This window comes from Hippocampus guttulatus, chromosome 8, assembly GCF_054856545.1.
Source record: "Hippocampus guttulatus isolate MCC_2025c chromosome 8, RoL_Hgut_1.0, whole genome shotgun sequence".
Taxonomy (NCBI): Eukaryota; Metazoa; Chordata; class Actinopteri; order Syngnathiformes; family Syngnathidae; genus Hippocampus; species Hippocampus guttulatus.
Window position 1 is genome coordinate 10531369 of NC_141268.1, and position 17521 is coordinate 10548889.

A 17521-nucleotide genomic window follows, 5' to 3' on the forward strand; every position below is an offset into this window, starting at 1 on the left:
GCAAGCAGTTTTTATGACACATCCATGAGTTGCTCTCAAGTCACTATGACACATTTAAGTATTTTCCTGATCGTGAAATCAGTCAGCAGCCCACAAAATGAAGTCTTTTTTCTTAGACAGATATACTTAAATAACCAACTGTAGAAGTTTGATGTGCCCCATCCATCCATTTTCTGATGCGCTTATCCTGACAAGAGTCGCGGGGCGTGCTGTAGCCTATCCCAGTTGTCTTCGGGCAGTAGGCGGGGTACACCCTGAACTGGTTGCCAGCTCATTCATTGCTGGGCACACAGGCGAACAGCCATCCGAGCTCAGGCTCACACCTAGGGACAATTTAGAGTTGGGGTTTTTTTTTTTAAATTAATGTGGAGTACTCAGGTTGAAGTGGCAATTCCAACCAGACTCAGCATTTGGACCGAACGCCACTTTAGGCAAATCATCAAATTGCTAATCTACACTCTGCGGTTTTTGCCTAACAGTTACCACAGTACACCCTGTTTTTCGGTGTTTTTGTTTCGATATTTATAGACTATAATGGATTTTTAATCCATATTTTTATGTTTGAGACTTTCGTATTGCTTTAGGTTTGTGGTAAGACAATGAGTCGTTCTGATTTCCGTACAAATTGGCCGTAAAAACAGCGAGGCCGTGCAAGTCTCATTTGTGACGGCCGCCCTCTAGTGGTTAATTTCATCGACCCCCATCTTCCATATTACCAGGAAATAGAAACATTGTTCTCTACTATACTGAACAAAAAGACAAATTAAAACACATTTCTGTTTATTGTCTTATAGTACAATCTCTCATTGAGATTGAATACAGGATGTAACTACCCCTTCCTTGCATGAGTTCCACCATTCAGTTGCAGTGCCTTTTGCAATCATGCCTTTCCCTCCTGTCTCTTTTGCATTCAAAATGCAAAAAAAAGAAACATCTGCATAGAACACCCAGTTGACTCATTACATTGTAAAAATAAATACATTATCTTGAAACCAACTGGAGTCAATGTATTATATGCAACAAGAGACCTCGGCGAGCTCGAGCATGTTCTATTTAAGGCAAACGAGCAAATACAAGGGGGAGCCTTTAAACGTATACACAGTACACTAAAGTATAATAAATTAATCATGCTTTGTGTTCTTCGCATTCCGTAGTCAACCAGATCGCCTGGCCAGCATCTGCAGTGGCTGGGCTACAAGTATTCATCCCAAATAACACCTTAAAAAAATCAGTACAGCGGAACCTTCAAATATGATGTAGTTTGACCAACATTTTGTGGAAAATCCGCCGCAAAAGTCAAAAATAACTTTTTAGGAAATTGCCACAAAGGGTATACTGTCAGTGATGATAACCACAGAATCAGAAAATGGAACTTTCATGACACAGGGATGTGTCATAAATTAAGGTAATTGTTATTACGGTAGGTATTATTTTATCCATTTGTGGTTTTTGGCTAACTCGTGAAAAGCTTGGCAGCTAATGGCATATTTTTATCATGCACTTGTTTTTTTGTACTTTCCATTTCACCACAAGAAATGATTGCAAAGGGTACGGCTGTTCAGCACAACGAGAAAAAGAATTCACAAAATTGACACTAGACAGATGCAAATGTGAATAGCAAAGTGGTTAATGACAAGCAGTGAGGGACTTTTGTGCTGTAAGGCCAAACTCCACTTCTAAAAGGAAACCATTGCCAAGATCATTCAAAGATGGTGTATGTATAAACTTTGTAGTTTTTTTTTCTTTTTAATAACATTTCCATCCATTTTTAGTTATGCCTTTGTATTTGTGTGTGTGTGTGTGTACGCGTGCACACCCTTTTGGAGGTTCCGCCGCACATCTGGAAAAAAAAGGTGCATTTTAAATGAAAATGAAGATGTCACTGTGCAGTCTCAGTCCATCATGTAGTGCGGGCAGGTGGTGTACTTGTCCCTATGGTTACGGATGTGCATTTGTGTCATCTCCATTCCCACTTTGTAACTCCCACGAGGAATTAAAAAAAAAAAAAAAAAAAAAGCCAAAGAAGGGCGAGAGGAAATCGGTCCTTTCACTGATATTGTCGGTAGTCTCCAAAGGGCGCGGCGGGCATGGGGGTGGGGGCTGGCTCCTCTGCAAACTGAGGGCCTGAAACACCAACACAAATGAAGTTGTTTGTTTGTTGTCTACTGTATATTGTAATTCCAGGGCTGTTCGTCATAAATCAAGCCTAGAAAACGCATACTTGGGAAACATGCAAACAAATTGGTCGGCTTATACTGTATTTATTCGTTGTTAGGCCAACTCCGTAGTTTTTTTTAATGAGCTAGGTGGAAGAAAATTTTTCTTTTTAAATCAAAAACAAAAATGAACATCGATATGCATATGTAAGGAATACGTTTAAAAATATACATTTTAAAAAACAAATAATCTATGAAACTAAACATTGTATACATTAAGGAAAAACATTTTTCTTCACTTAAGAAAAAAAAAAAGTCATATGGGCTGTACTATGGACAAATGTATAAAGTGATATCACAAAAAATAAATGGTGGTCCAACTTGCCTGTCGGAAATTGTGAGGAGGCAAACCTAGACAGCATGATCCCGGCGCCCTCTATCAAGGCTAACAGGATGCCCCCCATAGCCGCAGAGCCCACCATGGCCACAGGTCCATCTGTAAAAAGGGTCAGTTCATGGCTCGACCACAGGTGTGTTGAGGCCAACGCGGGCGGAATCTTTTCTAAAGCGTTTGTAGACTGACTTCTGGCGGCGAGGATGGCTCCTGTCATGGCACCGCTCGTGATGGAATTCCAGGGATCCTCCTTCCCGCGTACCTTCACCAGGCCGCAGTCGATCATGGAGAAGAGGCCTCCCCACACCGCAAAGCTACCTTATAAAAAACGCCAGAGACATTGTTTGTCGATGACAAGAGCATAATTAATGAATAAATCTTACCTCCAAGCTGTGGAGCTCTGGTCTTGATAGCAGTCATGCTGCCTCTCATTCTGTGATTCATTCCCTACAGAACACAGCGTCAATAAAAACACTTAGAGTCTGAAATGAAAAACTTTCAGGGCACATATTATGAATATATTGACATTTTAATAGTTTCTGGCTCTGGTAGGACCCAACCGAACTGATTTTTTTTGTTAGGACGATTCCGATATCTGTCAGAATAAAATTCCAATAACCGATTAATCAGCTGATTATCAGAGTATAATTTCACCACCTCCCTGTGAAAAACATGAATGCCCATTTTTGTAATTTACATTTTTTTATGTTAATGGGATACCCGAAACGCGGACACCTCATCAATGTAAACATTTAACAGTCAAGCAGTGAAATTACATCCAAACAATCAAACCTGTTTCTTTTTCAAAAATTAACATTATACAGTACAAAATGTATTTTTATTTTGATATTCTTCTTCTTTATAATTATATGTATTTCCATATCGCCCACGATTAGCGGGGGTACACTGTACCACCCTTATACCAAGTTTCTACGGCCATGACTCAGAGGCTAGGCTGGGTGAAGATCGAGAGACACTTACAAGCAACGCTCAAGAGTTCGTTCGCTAGATTACACAGTCTGAAACACTACCAGGCAGAGACACCCACAAGTCAAAGCCAAAAAGAGGTAAGCAGAGCCGCAGTGAATTTTGTTTCCCTCATGTGGTTACGAGTATGCAATTGCATGAGACGGTATTGGACCCGCAAAACAAAAAAGGTATAAAATGGTCACATTTCTTGAGCCTTGAAGTATTTTAATGACAGCATACCACAGTTAAGTTCTTGAAATACTTTGGAACCGTTATGAATCATGAAAAAAAAAACTGTCTCTTTCAGTTTAAGAACCAGAGTTGACGGCACTTTTTGAGGAAGCTGTTATATGCCACCAAGGGAATGTCTCTGATGCTCATGTGATTATGTTGATAATTTTAATGAAACAACTATGCAAAAGTCATCATGAGATTACACGGTACACAGTGTTGTGAGTGGTCTTACCGAAGGTGCGTTCCTGAAGCCTTTTACTGCTTGGAATATTCCACCTCCAATGGCCCCCATGGTGAACGCACCCCCACAGTCGTCCACAATCCTCCAGGGACTGAAAACATTAAGAAATAATTCAAATTCCATGTACAGGAAAACATCGCTGATTCCACCGGGCTGTAAAAATTATTCAAATAACTCATATTATTTGATTACAATAAATGTGTCTATCTTAAACTCATTTTTCGATATGGACTAATGCTATTGCAGGCATGTGCAACACTCCTCACTCATTTCACATAGAAGCGAAAGTGCAATGTGTATCTCAACCAGTGGCGGTTCTGGGGGGGGGGGGGGGGCAACGGGGGTCAGTGCCCCTGTAGCACCGATTCTGGCCCCCCCTGTGGCCCCCCCTCCGAGCGCAGATTACGCAGTCGTGCCGAGTCGCCGACGCGAAAGGTGGAACTAAAGTGCGTGATTTAACATTCTAGTCGGACCCTTTAGTGCGCTGCGCCACTTAAAAATGAGCGGGAAAATGAGAAGCAGTCCGCAGAGAAGGAAATTACCACGACACGAGTGCTATTTGCGTGTGTGTGCGTGTGTGTGTGTGTGTGTGTGTGTGTGTAACTTTTTTAGTCTCCCTTTTTATTTTAATTTTTATTTAACAGGATCAATATATAAGACATTGCCTTTTAAAATTTGGATGATTATATGCATGTAAAACATCTAGCTTCAGTGTATTTGCAATTTTTGTCCCCGGCAGGCTGGTACCATATCATCTCCTGGCTTGAATATTCTCAACAGATGGACACGGCGTATTGTTACGCTTGCAGACATTTTAGCCCTCCTAATACTGTTTTTTTCTCATCACTGTAATGTTATGACTACAATTTCAAAGTCTGAAGAAATAAAAAGTCAAATAAGATTTCGAATGTGTCTTTTTAGCCCTGGGTTGAATGTGCCCCCCCATCAAAACCCCATGTCCCCAGCCTGGCCCCCTCAGTGAAATTGATCCAGAACCGCCCCTGATCTCAACAGCACATCGACAAATCACCTACACAGAAAGTTATGTATCGATGTTGGTTAATTTAATATAGCCTACCCTGTTAGTTAGAACGCATTGTAGTGCCCTAAAAAGTGGTCAAGAATAGACATAGCCGCCGCTTTATTGACCAAATGGTCAGAAAACAAACACGTAATAACGCTCATACAGAAGCTGCCAATGTCCAGAATTCACTCCTTGAGGCAGTTAACAGACAGCTAACTCTACCCTCCCATTCGCTGACACCCACATCACTTACCAAACCAGCCCTCAACTTCTCAAGCCATGCACAATCAAGTCAAAGATATTAAAGGGAGGAACGGGAGGATGATGACCATAAATGGACAAAAATAAAACTTGCATCTCAATAATAATGCAAGCAATTTTTTTAATCCAAATACTGAACTCAAATACTTAATTCTAGAACTATTCTATTGCTGCAGCCTCAATTCACGAATTCACCCACTTGCCATTCGAGAAGAACATTAGATTTGTTTTCAAGGACTATGTATGCATAGCAAAGTGGCAAATGTGCAATATATGATGAGACCGAGCAAGACTGCGACAAGATTAATGACTTGCTTGACATTGAGTAGGGACTCAACTTGACTTATTTGGGATGTGCATGAAACTTTAAAGTTATTGGAAGCTGCGCAGAAATGACTTATCCCCCGCCTCTGTTAAACAGTCATTAAATCGTTATTGGCATATTTTGTCATGTTGCGCAATCAGGTAATCGCAGGTTGGCGGGGGTAGCGGGGTTAGCTTATCAAATATCTACAGCTAACACGTCCTCCACTATACGTCATTATATGCGCTCAATGTGTCACATTCGTTGGTATTGCCGTTTGTGAACAGACAGTGAACGAAGTTATCGAAAAATTACGTGATGTCATCTTAATTTGTACAGGAAGGGGGGCAAGTCCGCAAGGTCACCACAACGTGCTTTTAGCCACGATGTCATGCGGCTAACACAATGTAATGTCGGTTTAGCATCAATGCTAACAGCAGTAAGCGAGGCGGTTTCTGCTGAGTCTCGTGGAGGGTGCGGGGGAGGGGGAATAAGACAAACTCGCTTGAATGAGATCCTACACCATGCTGTGCTAAAGAAAAAAAAAATCAATTCTTATTTTTGCTGAAAGGACTCACCACGGCTCTCTAGCATATTCCTCCATTTTGTTCTTCTGCTGTTTCCTCCCGTGCCGGAGCCGGAGTGTGACGACTGAGTGACGCTATGACGCAACACCAGGCGCTTAAAGGGGCTTAAAGGGGCCATAATGCACCTCCCGGTGCATAAACAATGGTGGGAAACTCAAAAATCGCCAAAATGTGACACTGAGGTAAAATGTATCCAGTTTAACACCATAATTCATAAAAAAGTAAATATCAGTGTGAATAAAACGTATCATAAGTTGATTAGTATTTCATATGTATGTGCCTACTATTTTGTTTCTCATTACAAAGTAATCGTTAACACTATTATTGTTGTTGTTGTTATATTTTCATGTCATTTATGACAGTATTTTCCTTTTTACTTTGTATTATAACCTGATTAAAATTTAAATGAGAAAAATACATGTACGTCACTGTATTGTCCGAACTCATTGTTGAATAAAAGTATTAAATGAAAATATTTATGGATATAAATCACACGAGTTATTACAACCAATCCAAATGAATGCATAAAAAAAGAGAAGACTGGTCCTTGTAATACAGTACTTTACAGAAAAGCATTTTTAAGACATGACCACACGAGCCCAGGTTTTTGTGTGTGCATATTTTTAACTGCATAAGTCATAGCACACACACTCCCCGTTAAAGTTCGACTCCGATGTTTTCATTCCTTCCCAATCAAACATTGTTGGTGGTCAGAGGAACAGCACACACAGCAGCAGACAGAGAGCAGCGACAGATTGGCCAGCAGCCGGCTATTAGGAACCACAACGGAATGAATTACAGCCCAAGCCTCCATAGAAGAAATGACCAAATATAGACATTTGGGGAGATGTAAACTGGCCTTCTGATGCTGTTCTTCTTGTCTCCACACTAGACAGCTTCCACCCTGCTCACTTCAGCAAACAAACTATGTAAAACCATCAACGTGATAATACTTGGTAATAGATGTGAACAGAGCCCTTCAGACTTCGTGGTGGTAATGAAGATGCAGACTTACAGCGAATGTATGCATATTTAAGGCAAATGGAATTTGAAAAGTGTGAATGAAGTCAAAGAGATACAGCCATTGAGTCAAAATGATTATGGAATTAATTTGTTGTCATGAAAACCCCGTTTCTCCATTATTTTAGTCGTGCAATTAAAAGAAAACGGACTGAAACATTTAGACTTATTTTCTTTTTATCCAAAGACAAACATTAAAAAAATCTATTTGTATTTTAAAAATGGCCATTTTTCTGATTTTTCTCTTCTTTGTACCCATAAATGTCACAACAATCTGAGAGAATGCCAAGTAAATGCCATTCGGAACTGCGAAGTGGCTAATCACATAATAGCTATTACCAGTTAAGCAAGTCTATGTTGGAATTTTTAAAAAATCGGAAATAGTTGTATTCATGTGTTTTTTTGTCGCTCCAAATTTTGTGGGATATAAAAAAAGAATTATTGTGTTTATTTGCCAAGATTTTCAGACATTCCAAAAATATATTCTGGAACATTATCTTTCTTTCTATTCTCTTTTCTTTTCAATTCAAACATTTAGTGAAACATTTGCTTTGTAGGTTTACATCAAAAATTGTTCAAAAACTATTTCCAGTGTTTTATTTCAACTCAAATCTTTCTTTCTGTAGAAAAAAACCCTTCAGATGTTCTTGTATTTTTTAAAAGCAACCATCCAAATTATTTTGGAGAGACTTCCCCTGTAAAATCTTGATGTACAAAAATGTCAATTTTTCCCCCTTTTAATCTTTTTCTTTTAAAAAACAAACCCTTTTAAATCCCATTTTTTTCATCTTATTATCCAAAATTGTTTTGAATCATTGAAACATTTTTATTCAATAACATTTAATTAATACCATCTTTCTATCATCACAGTAGGATGTATCAGTATTTAAAAAAATAATGAAGAATGTTTTTTTTAAAATGGGGATGAAAACACAATGCTCAGAAAATGTTGAATGATTAAATTAGAGCTGTTAATAACCAAACCAATTGGTAATGAATTGCTTTTGTGAGTCAACAGCAACATAGTAAAGCGTTTTATTGAAGACATACAGGCTCCGTTAGAAAGGTGTGTCATCGCAAAATGGAAAAAAATTAATCTGGGTTACACAAAGAGGAAGTGCCATAACGTCATCAAAGAAAAGACCTTCACTCAAAAGTTATCAATCAACAGGAAGCTTGATATCAACCTTAAAGACACATACTGTAGCTATATTACATGCACATTACATACGATTATCAATTACGCTAGCTAAAATGATTCTGTACAACACTTATGAATTTGTACTTCCTTTTAAGTCGTAATTAAAACTCCTTAGTGGCGCTTTTCCAAATGAACTTTGCCTGAGATTTATTTGACTTGAGGCACTCAGTGCTTGGTGTTCTTTTTCCCGGAGCCACATTATGTTGTTGTTTTTTAAACTAGGCCGTCGTGACGTATTCCCTGTTGTTTTCATCTCAGTTTGGACAGATTAATTGACAGTGACTTTAACAACTCAAGTGGGGGACACACACGCCACCAATTGGTCCAAATTTGAGCACTTTTCCCCAATTCCGATCAAAGTCAGCACAGGCCAGAATATTGGATGTGTCTAAAAGATTACCTTTGGGTGGTTATACTGTGGTATGAAGTGTATCAAGAGGGATTTTTACTTCCTGATCCGCTCAGAAAAAGTTTGGTGTCGTCAATTCTAAATGTTGAAAGCGGGGTACACGCATAACGACAATCGGGCTAAATTTGAATATTTTCCTTTTCTGTCGATCAAAGTCAGCAAAGGCCTGATTATTGGATGCCTCTCAATGATTATCCTGAGAAATCATTTTATGGTGTGGGGTGTGCTAAGAGGGATTTTTATTTCCCGATCAATTGCCAATGTTGAACTTGTTCAATATGCACCAAGGTCAAATCCTTACACGTGTGCATTCAACACAGAGCTGGGCCATGGACTCCGGGATTTTGACACGAAAAATGGAGATCAATTATCAGCTAGCCTGGCTTGTTCTATTTCTTTCCCTACTACTTCTCTTTCTCAATCATGCTGCCCTAAAAGTTCAGTCTTCGTACAACGACGGACATCCAGTTTCGGGGTTGAGACTTATGATTGTCTGTTGATATACTGTATGTGCTGTGTTTTGTTGGCCATTTCAAGAACACCACACATGAAAATTGCAGTACAGTAATGTTTTTTTTTCCTCATTACGTGTGTACACTATTTTCACTGTTTTCTCAGGCACTTGCATTCATACGCGATACAATATGTTGTATAATGGACTTCATCTAGTACCTATTAGTGCAAATGACCAGCAAAGAGCAATATGAGTCCATGACTGCAAAATGGACGACTGGCAGAGACCATCGTGGCCCCTGTTCTTCACAAGGGTCCTTTGGTCCAGTATTCCGTGGGAAGTACTCAGGGTAAAAGGGCGGCCTCATCGTCAAAACTGTCATTCCCGCAAGATGGACCCTCGACCCGAGGGAGGGTTTGTCTTCTTGCGGCGAGATATCCGTTCGACCGTGTTTCTTACGTTCCAGATGCCACTAGGAAAATCACTGCAGCCACTTGGGTACAGGTACCTGTTGGGGGGGGAAAGCAAAACGTATAAATGGACTCGGCATGTGGAAATCAATAAAGTGTTCCAGTGCGGCTATATCATAGAAATTTGGGTTTTCTAGTCACAACTTTGCATTGACATTTAAAGATTGGAATTGGTGACCCATTAATAAGGTGTTTTTGCCATCTTATCTTACAACCGGCCACTTTACAAATGCATTCTGAATTGTTCGTCTGATGCTGCACGAGACTGGAGCAATCAAATGTCCGTCCAACAAAGCAACACAGTCTTTAAATGAGAAAAAGAATTCACTTCCCTGTCAATTGAGCATGTATGATTTTCTCACCAGAATTCAGGCATTTATCAATTATCCTGCTATTTTGCTGTTCAAATTTGGATGTTCTCCGCTTTAACGTGGTTCCAGCCAGACGTGTGTGGAAAGTGAAATTGATCCTTCAAGCACTCAAGTGCATGATTTAATGCGCTAGTTGTGTCATTCTTAGGTTAACTTAACATTTAATATGGTTTCTCCATCTTTTCTCATCATCCCTCTGTGAGTATGATACTTTTAAGAAATGTAGCATCCACACAGGCAATGATTACTGACTCAGGAGCGCCTCTGCAATGTGTTTGGGTACACAAGAAGCCAGTCAAAGCTGTTGCTAGCTAGCTGCTTCTGTGTAAGTAGCACAGAGTTTCCGCTTGACCCATGACTACTTGTGGTAGGTGACGTGAGACCAGCGCATCTTTTTGGAACCATCTCCTTGGTTCTTCTTCTATTACGTTTCTTTTGGCTGTAGTCTCTGCATTAGAGTCTCAGTTTAGTAATTCAATACGCATAATGAGGCGCAAAATATAAATTTTACCCGGAAACAGCAATTACAAAATTGCTTATTTTGAGCCATTTTGGGGGGCAATGTTATCATGTGTGAAGTTACAAAAGGTTACAACTGAAAGGAATCAACACTGTGAAGTAAAAACTCAATTACAGATAGAATTTAATGTTTTCGGTGAGGACCGATTTAGGCCTTCAAATGTCCACAAATCAAATAAAAAACAGACAGAGGCAAAATCATTTCAAAACTGCACAAAACCTTTTTGTATGAAATGAACAGCAAGATCAAAATGTCCCTTGTCGTTTGTTTAACGTTTTGTGAACATAAAATCCAGTTACAGTCAGTTATCGTTCTTTTTCTTTTTTCAGTTAACAAAAATATTTTTTCTGTCCTAGTTTTCATTATTTTGAGCAGCTCTGTTAACTACAACAGCGTTAGTTCTGTGAACATTGGATGTACCTTCTTGAGTTGTTGGATGTTGCTCCCCCTAATGGAGGCGAGCAGCTGATCCCTGGAGTTCTTTGCGCCCCCTCGGTTCTTCCCATCCAGGCTCCTCCGCGAAACCGGAGTCAAAGAGTTCCTCAAGGAGTCCACTTCCAGCATGAGAGGCGGAGGAGGTGGGGGCGCACCCCCAGGTGGGGGTGGGGGCGGGGGCGGTGGTGGAGCAGCCCCGACTCCCCTCTTGGGGCTCAGTTTAGGCGAAGGCATGGGCGAAGGTATGGGGGACGGTTTAGGAGACGCCTTTGGAGAGCTCCATGTGGTGGAATTTCTGGAATACAGAATAGGTCCGTGAGTATCGTCATATACGTTATACAGATGTTGCAGCGCCGTCTGTACTCAGATATCAGTTGCTTAAAGGGCAACAATGCTGTCACATATATGCTAATTGTTAGCTCGTGTACCAATGGAGTTTCCCATAACTGAAGAGAAGTGTAATTACTGTATATAATGTGGTATTGTACTGAATATGTGTCTTTAGGTGGTGTGGCCTGGCGAGTGACAACAAGGGCTGAAGTCAGGATGGCTCAGTTGGGTGGATCAGTCTGGATGTGGGAGTCTGGATGCGAGTTGTGGCCTACAGCAGATCCTTGCAGATGTTGTCATTTTGAATTTGTGTGTTCAACTGTTTGTTGCGTTCAGTAAAGTGCTGCATGAAATTGTACTTTATACTTATACTTTATAAAAACACTTAAAAGATGTTTTTGGTCACACTGCAACAATTAAATGGCCCTGCTCCTTCTGGTGTGTTCACCTGAGCCAGTATAAGACAAACAGATATATGGTTCAATCAGATGTTTTTAGGAATCCCACTTAGCCTTCTAGACAGTCCTTGCCTGTATGCAGAAGCCAATCATATTGCAAATGGTTTGACCTGCATGGACCTCAGTGGGTAGCTTCATTTGGACAAAGTGGTCCTTTGATACCCACAATTAACAATACAGTCCCCTTTGTTTGGGGGCGTAATTCTTCGGTCTATGCTATTTGCGGCAGGAATGACTCCCTATCACTGTATTAGATAATCCCATTCCCATTACACACCTATGGGAGCCTCCGCCACCCGGCTTGGGCACGTCCAGAGTATCCTTGTTGTCGGTTCCATTTCTGGCCTGGGCCTGCTTCTGCTCCTGTAAACGCCTCTGACGCTGGCGGTCCATGTTACGACTTAGGATGTTGGTCGTGGTCATCCTGGGCCCGGCCAGCTCGAAGTGGTAGCCCAGTTTAAGAAGGGTGGTGTTCTCTTTCAGCACCTTGATCATCTCCATCTCCGTCTTGCCTCCGCAGACGTGCCGCTGGTTCTGGAAGCGGAGCTCGGTGAGGGTGGTGTTGTAGCGTAGCGCTTGTATGAGGGCCAGGATGCCCTTGCCGGTGAGATGGTTGGAGTCCAAGTTGATGCTGGTGACGCTGGAGTTGTGGTGCAGCGTGCCAGCGACGGCGTATGCCACGTGGTCGTCGGCACGGCAGTTGGCCAGCGCCACCTTCCTGACATGGGTGTTGCGGCGCAGCGCCTCGGCCAGCTCGATGAGCGTCTTGGTCTTGATCACCTCTGAGTTGTTGACGTTGAGCTCCACCAAGGACGGGTCGTCGCCTCGGACCTGCTCCAGGAGCTCGTCGAACATGCCGGCGTCTTCGTCGGCGACGTCTTCCTCCTTCGTTTTGGAGGTTGGGGCCACGCAGTTGGTGAGTTTTTCTCGGGTGTCGACTTTCTGCTCTTCTGCTTTCTGTTCCTTCAAGTGATCGCTGTGGTTGAGCAGTTCTTCACCTCTTCTCGTTCCATCCTCCTTCTCAGAGGCTTGCCGTTGCACTCTGCGAGCCGCCTTCTTTTCCTTATCCTCATCCTGAGGCTTCTTCTCCTCGGGAGTCGCGTTCTCCTGCGATTTGTTCTGCTTCTCCAGTATCCTGGAAACCAGTCCCTGTGTCCTGAAGCTGTCGGATCGCCGAACCCGCTCCCTGCCTACTTCCTTCTCGCTCTTCTCCCGTAGCCTGGAGATAATGTCCTTGGTCTTGGTGTCATCTCTTCTCCTGCAGTCCTCCCTACGGGTGTCCTCCTTCTTCTTCTCCTGGAGCTTGGATATCACGTCCCTTGTTTTGCTCTCGCGATTGTCTCTCTTGTCTGTCGTCCTGTTGTCCTCACATGCCGTTTTCTCCTTGCAACCATCCTTTAGGTCTCTGGAGAGCTGACTTTGACCCCCTTTTGAGGATTCTGGAACTTTCTCGTCGCCGTCATCAACTTCGTTTTCTCCTGGTCCTTGGACTTCAGCGGTGTCGTTGCACTTCTGGCTCAGGTCCGTCTTTCGCGGGTAATCCTGCTTCCGGCTTTCCTTCTTGGGTTGAGCCTGTGTGAGGAAACAAATATGAGCATGTTTAATTCACAGTTGAACCAGACCACGGAATTTAATGCAAGCCAAGCCGAAAGTGGAGGACACATGCACTGAGTGATAACATCTTAATCAATTCGTTGACCATGAGGGACTCCACACATGACAAGGATTTAAAAAAAAAAAAATCCTGTTCATACTTCTCCTATCAGGTGCGGTGTACTCCAGATGACTAACACAAGACATCGCACGCATGACATAACCATTGACAATCATCTCCTTCCACAAAAAGTACATCTGTAATGCCAAGACTGACCTGTGAGAGGCAGTATGGTGGTACAGGGCATCCAAATTGCAATAAATAAAAAGAAGAAGCAATAGAAAAAGCGAGGCTAACAGTTAACATTGTTTTGTGACAATTACAGAGTCTGTGGCCCAAGCAAACGTTATGTTCACCGCACAAATCAATACATAAAGACTTTTGGAATCGTCTGCTTCAATCGTTTTTTTTTTTTTCTTCAAGAATACCTGGGAAGGAAAATCCTTCATAACACACACTGCACCACAGACTCATCGTTCAGGATCATCTTTTAAAGATAACTGATGATTGGGCCTTTGCTAACTGCGACTGGAAGGACGAAAAAAAGGCTCAAACTCGACTCAAATATTGTTGTGTGTACTCTGCTTTGCAGCAAACATTTACAATTGTGGACCCCAATGTTTTCAGAGCATTTGAGACACGTTTGACAATTGAGTCCAGGTTTGCAAAAAAGATATACCGGTAATTGTAATTCCCCCTCACCCCCTCCGATATTGTGATTAGGATTTAATATGGGATTATTTTTCAAGGACCTCTTCCCATTAATTGTGTGACACAAAAGTTGGGAAAAGTTGCTTCAATCTGCCCTGATGATCTGTTTGTGTTAACCTCGCTTGGAGCAAGCTCAGCCTCTGCGTCCCTTTACGACCGTCCGGCTTCTCATCCGTCTGCGACACGCCATGTGTGTTTATAGTGGCCATCTTTTTTTTTATTTTTTATATGGCTCAGGTTTGCCAAGTGTTTGATTTGTGATCCCCGCCATGAGCCAGGCTAGCGGACGCGTCCTTATAAGGCAGTGAGCGTAGGAGCGATCAACCGAGGAATTCCACCAGGGCCATGGATTAAGGAGCCGTACGCCCAACTGAGTGCACAGAAACTCCTCGACAATGGACCGCAGTGCTTCAAATCAAATCTAATCAAATCAAACAAAAGATCATTAAAAAATATATGTACAACATTCAAACGGGGGCGGTTGCTTGCGAGGAGTTGAATGTCAAATGTAATCAGGCCTCGGAGGGATAAACAATATTTTGGGCGGCCCGTTGGGGATCTGATGGATCCAGCTGGCCTCTTGCTTCAATCCACCCACACAAACAACACATGGACACATGAGGTCTGAATCCTTAAATGCATCCTTCGTTTTCTATAAAGCTTGTCCTCGTTTGGGTCATGAGGTAGCTGGAGTCTACCTGTACACCAGCTGACTTTTGGTGAACGAAGCGGGATCCACTCTGGCCTGGCTGCCAGCCAAAATCACAGGAGACACATTGACAACTAACCACTAATGCATCTTTTTGCTATACCCTTATCCTGCGTATCCCAGATGACTTTTAGCGAGAGAAGTGGGATCCAAACTGGAATGGTCCCAAGCCACTCACAGAGCATATTCCCCTCCTAAAATAATAAAAAAAAAAAAATCAATAAAAACTCCTTCCATCTGTTTTCTATTGTGAATGTCCTCATTAGGGTTGTGGGTGAGCTGGAAACTATCCAAGCTGACTTTTGGTGAGAGAAGTGGGGTAGAGGTTCAACTGGTCGTTCGCTAATCAAAGTACACATACAAACAAACAAGCATTCAGACTCCCAATTCACACCAATAGACAATTTAGAGTCTTTAATTCAAGATGACTTTTGGTGAGAGAAGTGGCATCCACTCTGGAGTGGTCAATCGTCAATCTGAGGCAACATATTGTCAAACATTCACATTCACACCAATGGACAGTTCAGAGTTTCCAGTTACACCTGACGTTTGATGAGTGGAAGTGGTCAGCCAGTCACAGGGCACACGCAAGCAAATAACCATTCACACTCACGTTCGTGCCAGTGTTAAAATAATTTGGGCTTTTTCATTTGAGTTAGTTTTATTTCATCTTCACTTTTGGTTTCAAATTCACTTAGTTCTAATTAGTGTGAAGAGCAAGTTTGTTCATTTTTATTTCTTCAGAAAACGAGGGTTGTTTTAGTTTCGTTTTCATATTTGTTAAAAAAATTAATAGAATATATGTCGAGGGCAAAATAATTTTTTTAAAGAAAGGTCACAAAGTACTGGGATTGTGGAATCAAGTAAATGACAATTCTCAAACGACTCTCAGACTGTCCTTCGATAGTTAGGGATCTACAATACCGAAATAAATACATTTGAAAGGAACCCGGGAAGCACATGTATGATATGAATGAATAAAAATGAAACTATAATTCTAGTTTTATAAACATACTATATAGTTTTAAGTTTGTTTGCACTTTTCCAAAAAGCTTTTTTGTTCTGATTGTCATTTTGTGAATGAAAATATTTTGACTGTGTTAGATATTTTCTTTAGTTTTCGTTAACTATAAAGGACAATTTGGAGTCTTCAATTCCGACTGACCTTTTGGTGGCAGAAGTGGGATGCACCCTGAATTGGCCACCAGCCAATCGCTGGCACATCACTGACACTCACACCTATGGACAACTTCAAGACGCGAACCTAACATGAATATTTTGGGGATGTGGGGAGCAGAAGTAGAAAGATCGGAGTTCAGATTCAAACCCAGAACCTCAGAACTGTGAGGCAGACACGCCAATGTTTGATATGCAGTATCTCAAATAAGACGCAAAACAACAAGACTGTACCTGGAGCGAGTCCTCTTTGTGGCTGCTTTTGGCGTTCAGGTGGTTGTTTTTGCCTGCGGCGGGCTCGCCTTGAAGGCTCACCTCACCGTCCTCCGGGTTGACGTCGGGCACTTTCATCATGTCTTTCTCCAGCTCCTCCATCTCCTCTGGAGAGAGCGTGGACAGCAGGGTATCCAGGTCCGGATCTTCACTCACCTGCCGCCCCATCCGGGTTAGTCCTCTCACTTTCCGTCTGGACATACTTAGACAAGATCTCGTTTGAAAACTGCCAAAATAATAAATCAGGGTAGCAAGTAGCTTTGAGGCCAAAATATTCCCATACGTTCCAGAAAGAGCGAGGCGTGGATCCCCGTTTGGACTCACATGCTTGCAAAGAGGGCGGCTGGTGACGAAGGACTGCTGAGAGGCTGGGACATTCCTTGGAATCCTGGGAAAGTGCATGTCCATGTTTAGAGGACGGCGCGCTCCTTTAAAGGGAATGGGAAGGGCTGCAGTTTACTGAGGTGCCAGATGAGTTAGTGTACACACAATTCCTCTCATTACACAACTGCTATTTTTGTTCATTCTGGATTTGGTTTACTTCGTTTTTTTGAGGGGACTGCGGTGTGGGAAGATCACTTCAACGTTTGGGAATGGGCAATAGCGATGACATGTATTGCACCGATGCACAACAAATAAGTATGGCGATGCCTTGAGATACAAGTTTAGGTACCTCTGTGACCAACTCATTTGGAACATTTGGATCTCAAATGACCTTTCGCCCTTGAAATGAACGGAAATGCCATTCAACCTATTCAAGCCTCCCAAATAAAACCAACCTCCAAAAAGTCTAATGTGTTTGTTTATGAAGACAAATAGGACGATAGTTTATCAGAGCATTCACAATTATTTCGAATGAAAAGAATTGAACAGTTCATATCCCAATTTTTGCTTAATTCCAAGTGACTTGACATGTTGCTTTATTGTAAAACTACAAGTTTGTTCAGCAAAATGACTCGGTCATGCTAAACGTTACCTTTAAAGTTAACTTTAGAAAAATAAATAAATAAATTGCATACTGCACATATATTACCATTTTATTCCTGAAATGCTTTTTACTGGAATTAAAAATATATATACACCATATATATACCTACATTTCCTGCTCATAGAGATGACTCAAATGACTTTTCCTCTTTACGATCAAGATGAGTTAAACT

General features: G+C 41.7%; 2 protein-coding genes across 3 annotated transcripts; both read right to left on the minus strand.

Moving 5' to 3' along the window:
• Window positions 1-763: 763 nt before the first annotated feature.
• Window positions 764-6235, minus strand: timm17a (translocase of inner mitochondrial membrane 17 homolog A (yeast)). The gene is made up of 6 exons (XM_086118677.1): window positions 6162-6235; window positions 3986-4085; window positions 2934-2997; window positions 2740-2868; window positions 2542-2652; window positions 764-2124 (listed from the first exon to the last, which is right to left on the minus strand). The coding sequence occupies exons 1-6, from the start codon at window positions 6185-6187 to the stop codon at window positions 2048-2050; spliced, it is 507 nt and encodes a 168-aa protein (XP_085974803.1). The 5' UTR covers window positions 6188-6235; the 3' UTR covers window positions 764-2047.
• Window positions 6236-8209: 1974 nt separating this feature from the next.
• On the minus strand, window positions 8210-16827 carry lmod1b (leiomodin 1b (smooth muscle)). Of its 2 annotated transcripts, XM_086118841.1 has the most exons (5): window positions 16686-16738; window positions 16323-16563; window positions 12116-13410; window positions 11036-11345; window positions 8210-9762 (listed from the first exon to the last, which is right to left on the minus strand). In XM_086118841.1, the coding sequence occupies exons 1-5, from the start codon at window positions 16736-16738 to the stop codon at window positions 9736-9738; spliced, it is 1926 nt and encodes a 641-aa protein (XP_085974967.1). In that variant the 3' UTR covers window positions 8210-9735. The 2 variants fall into 2 exon arrangements, with proteins under 2 accessions (XP_085974967.1, XP_085974965.1); XM_086118839.1 differs by having other exon boundaries at window positions 16323-16827.
• Between the last annotated feature and the right edge of the window lie 694 nt (window positions 16828-17521).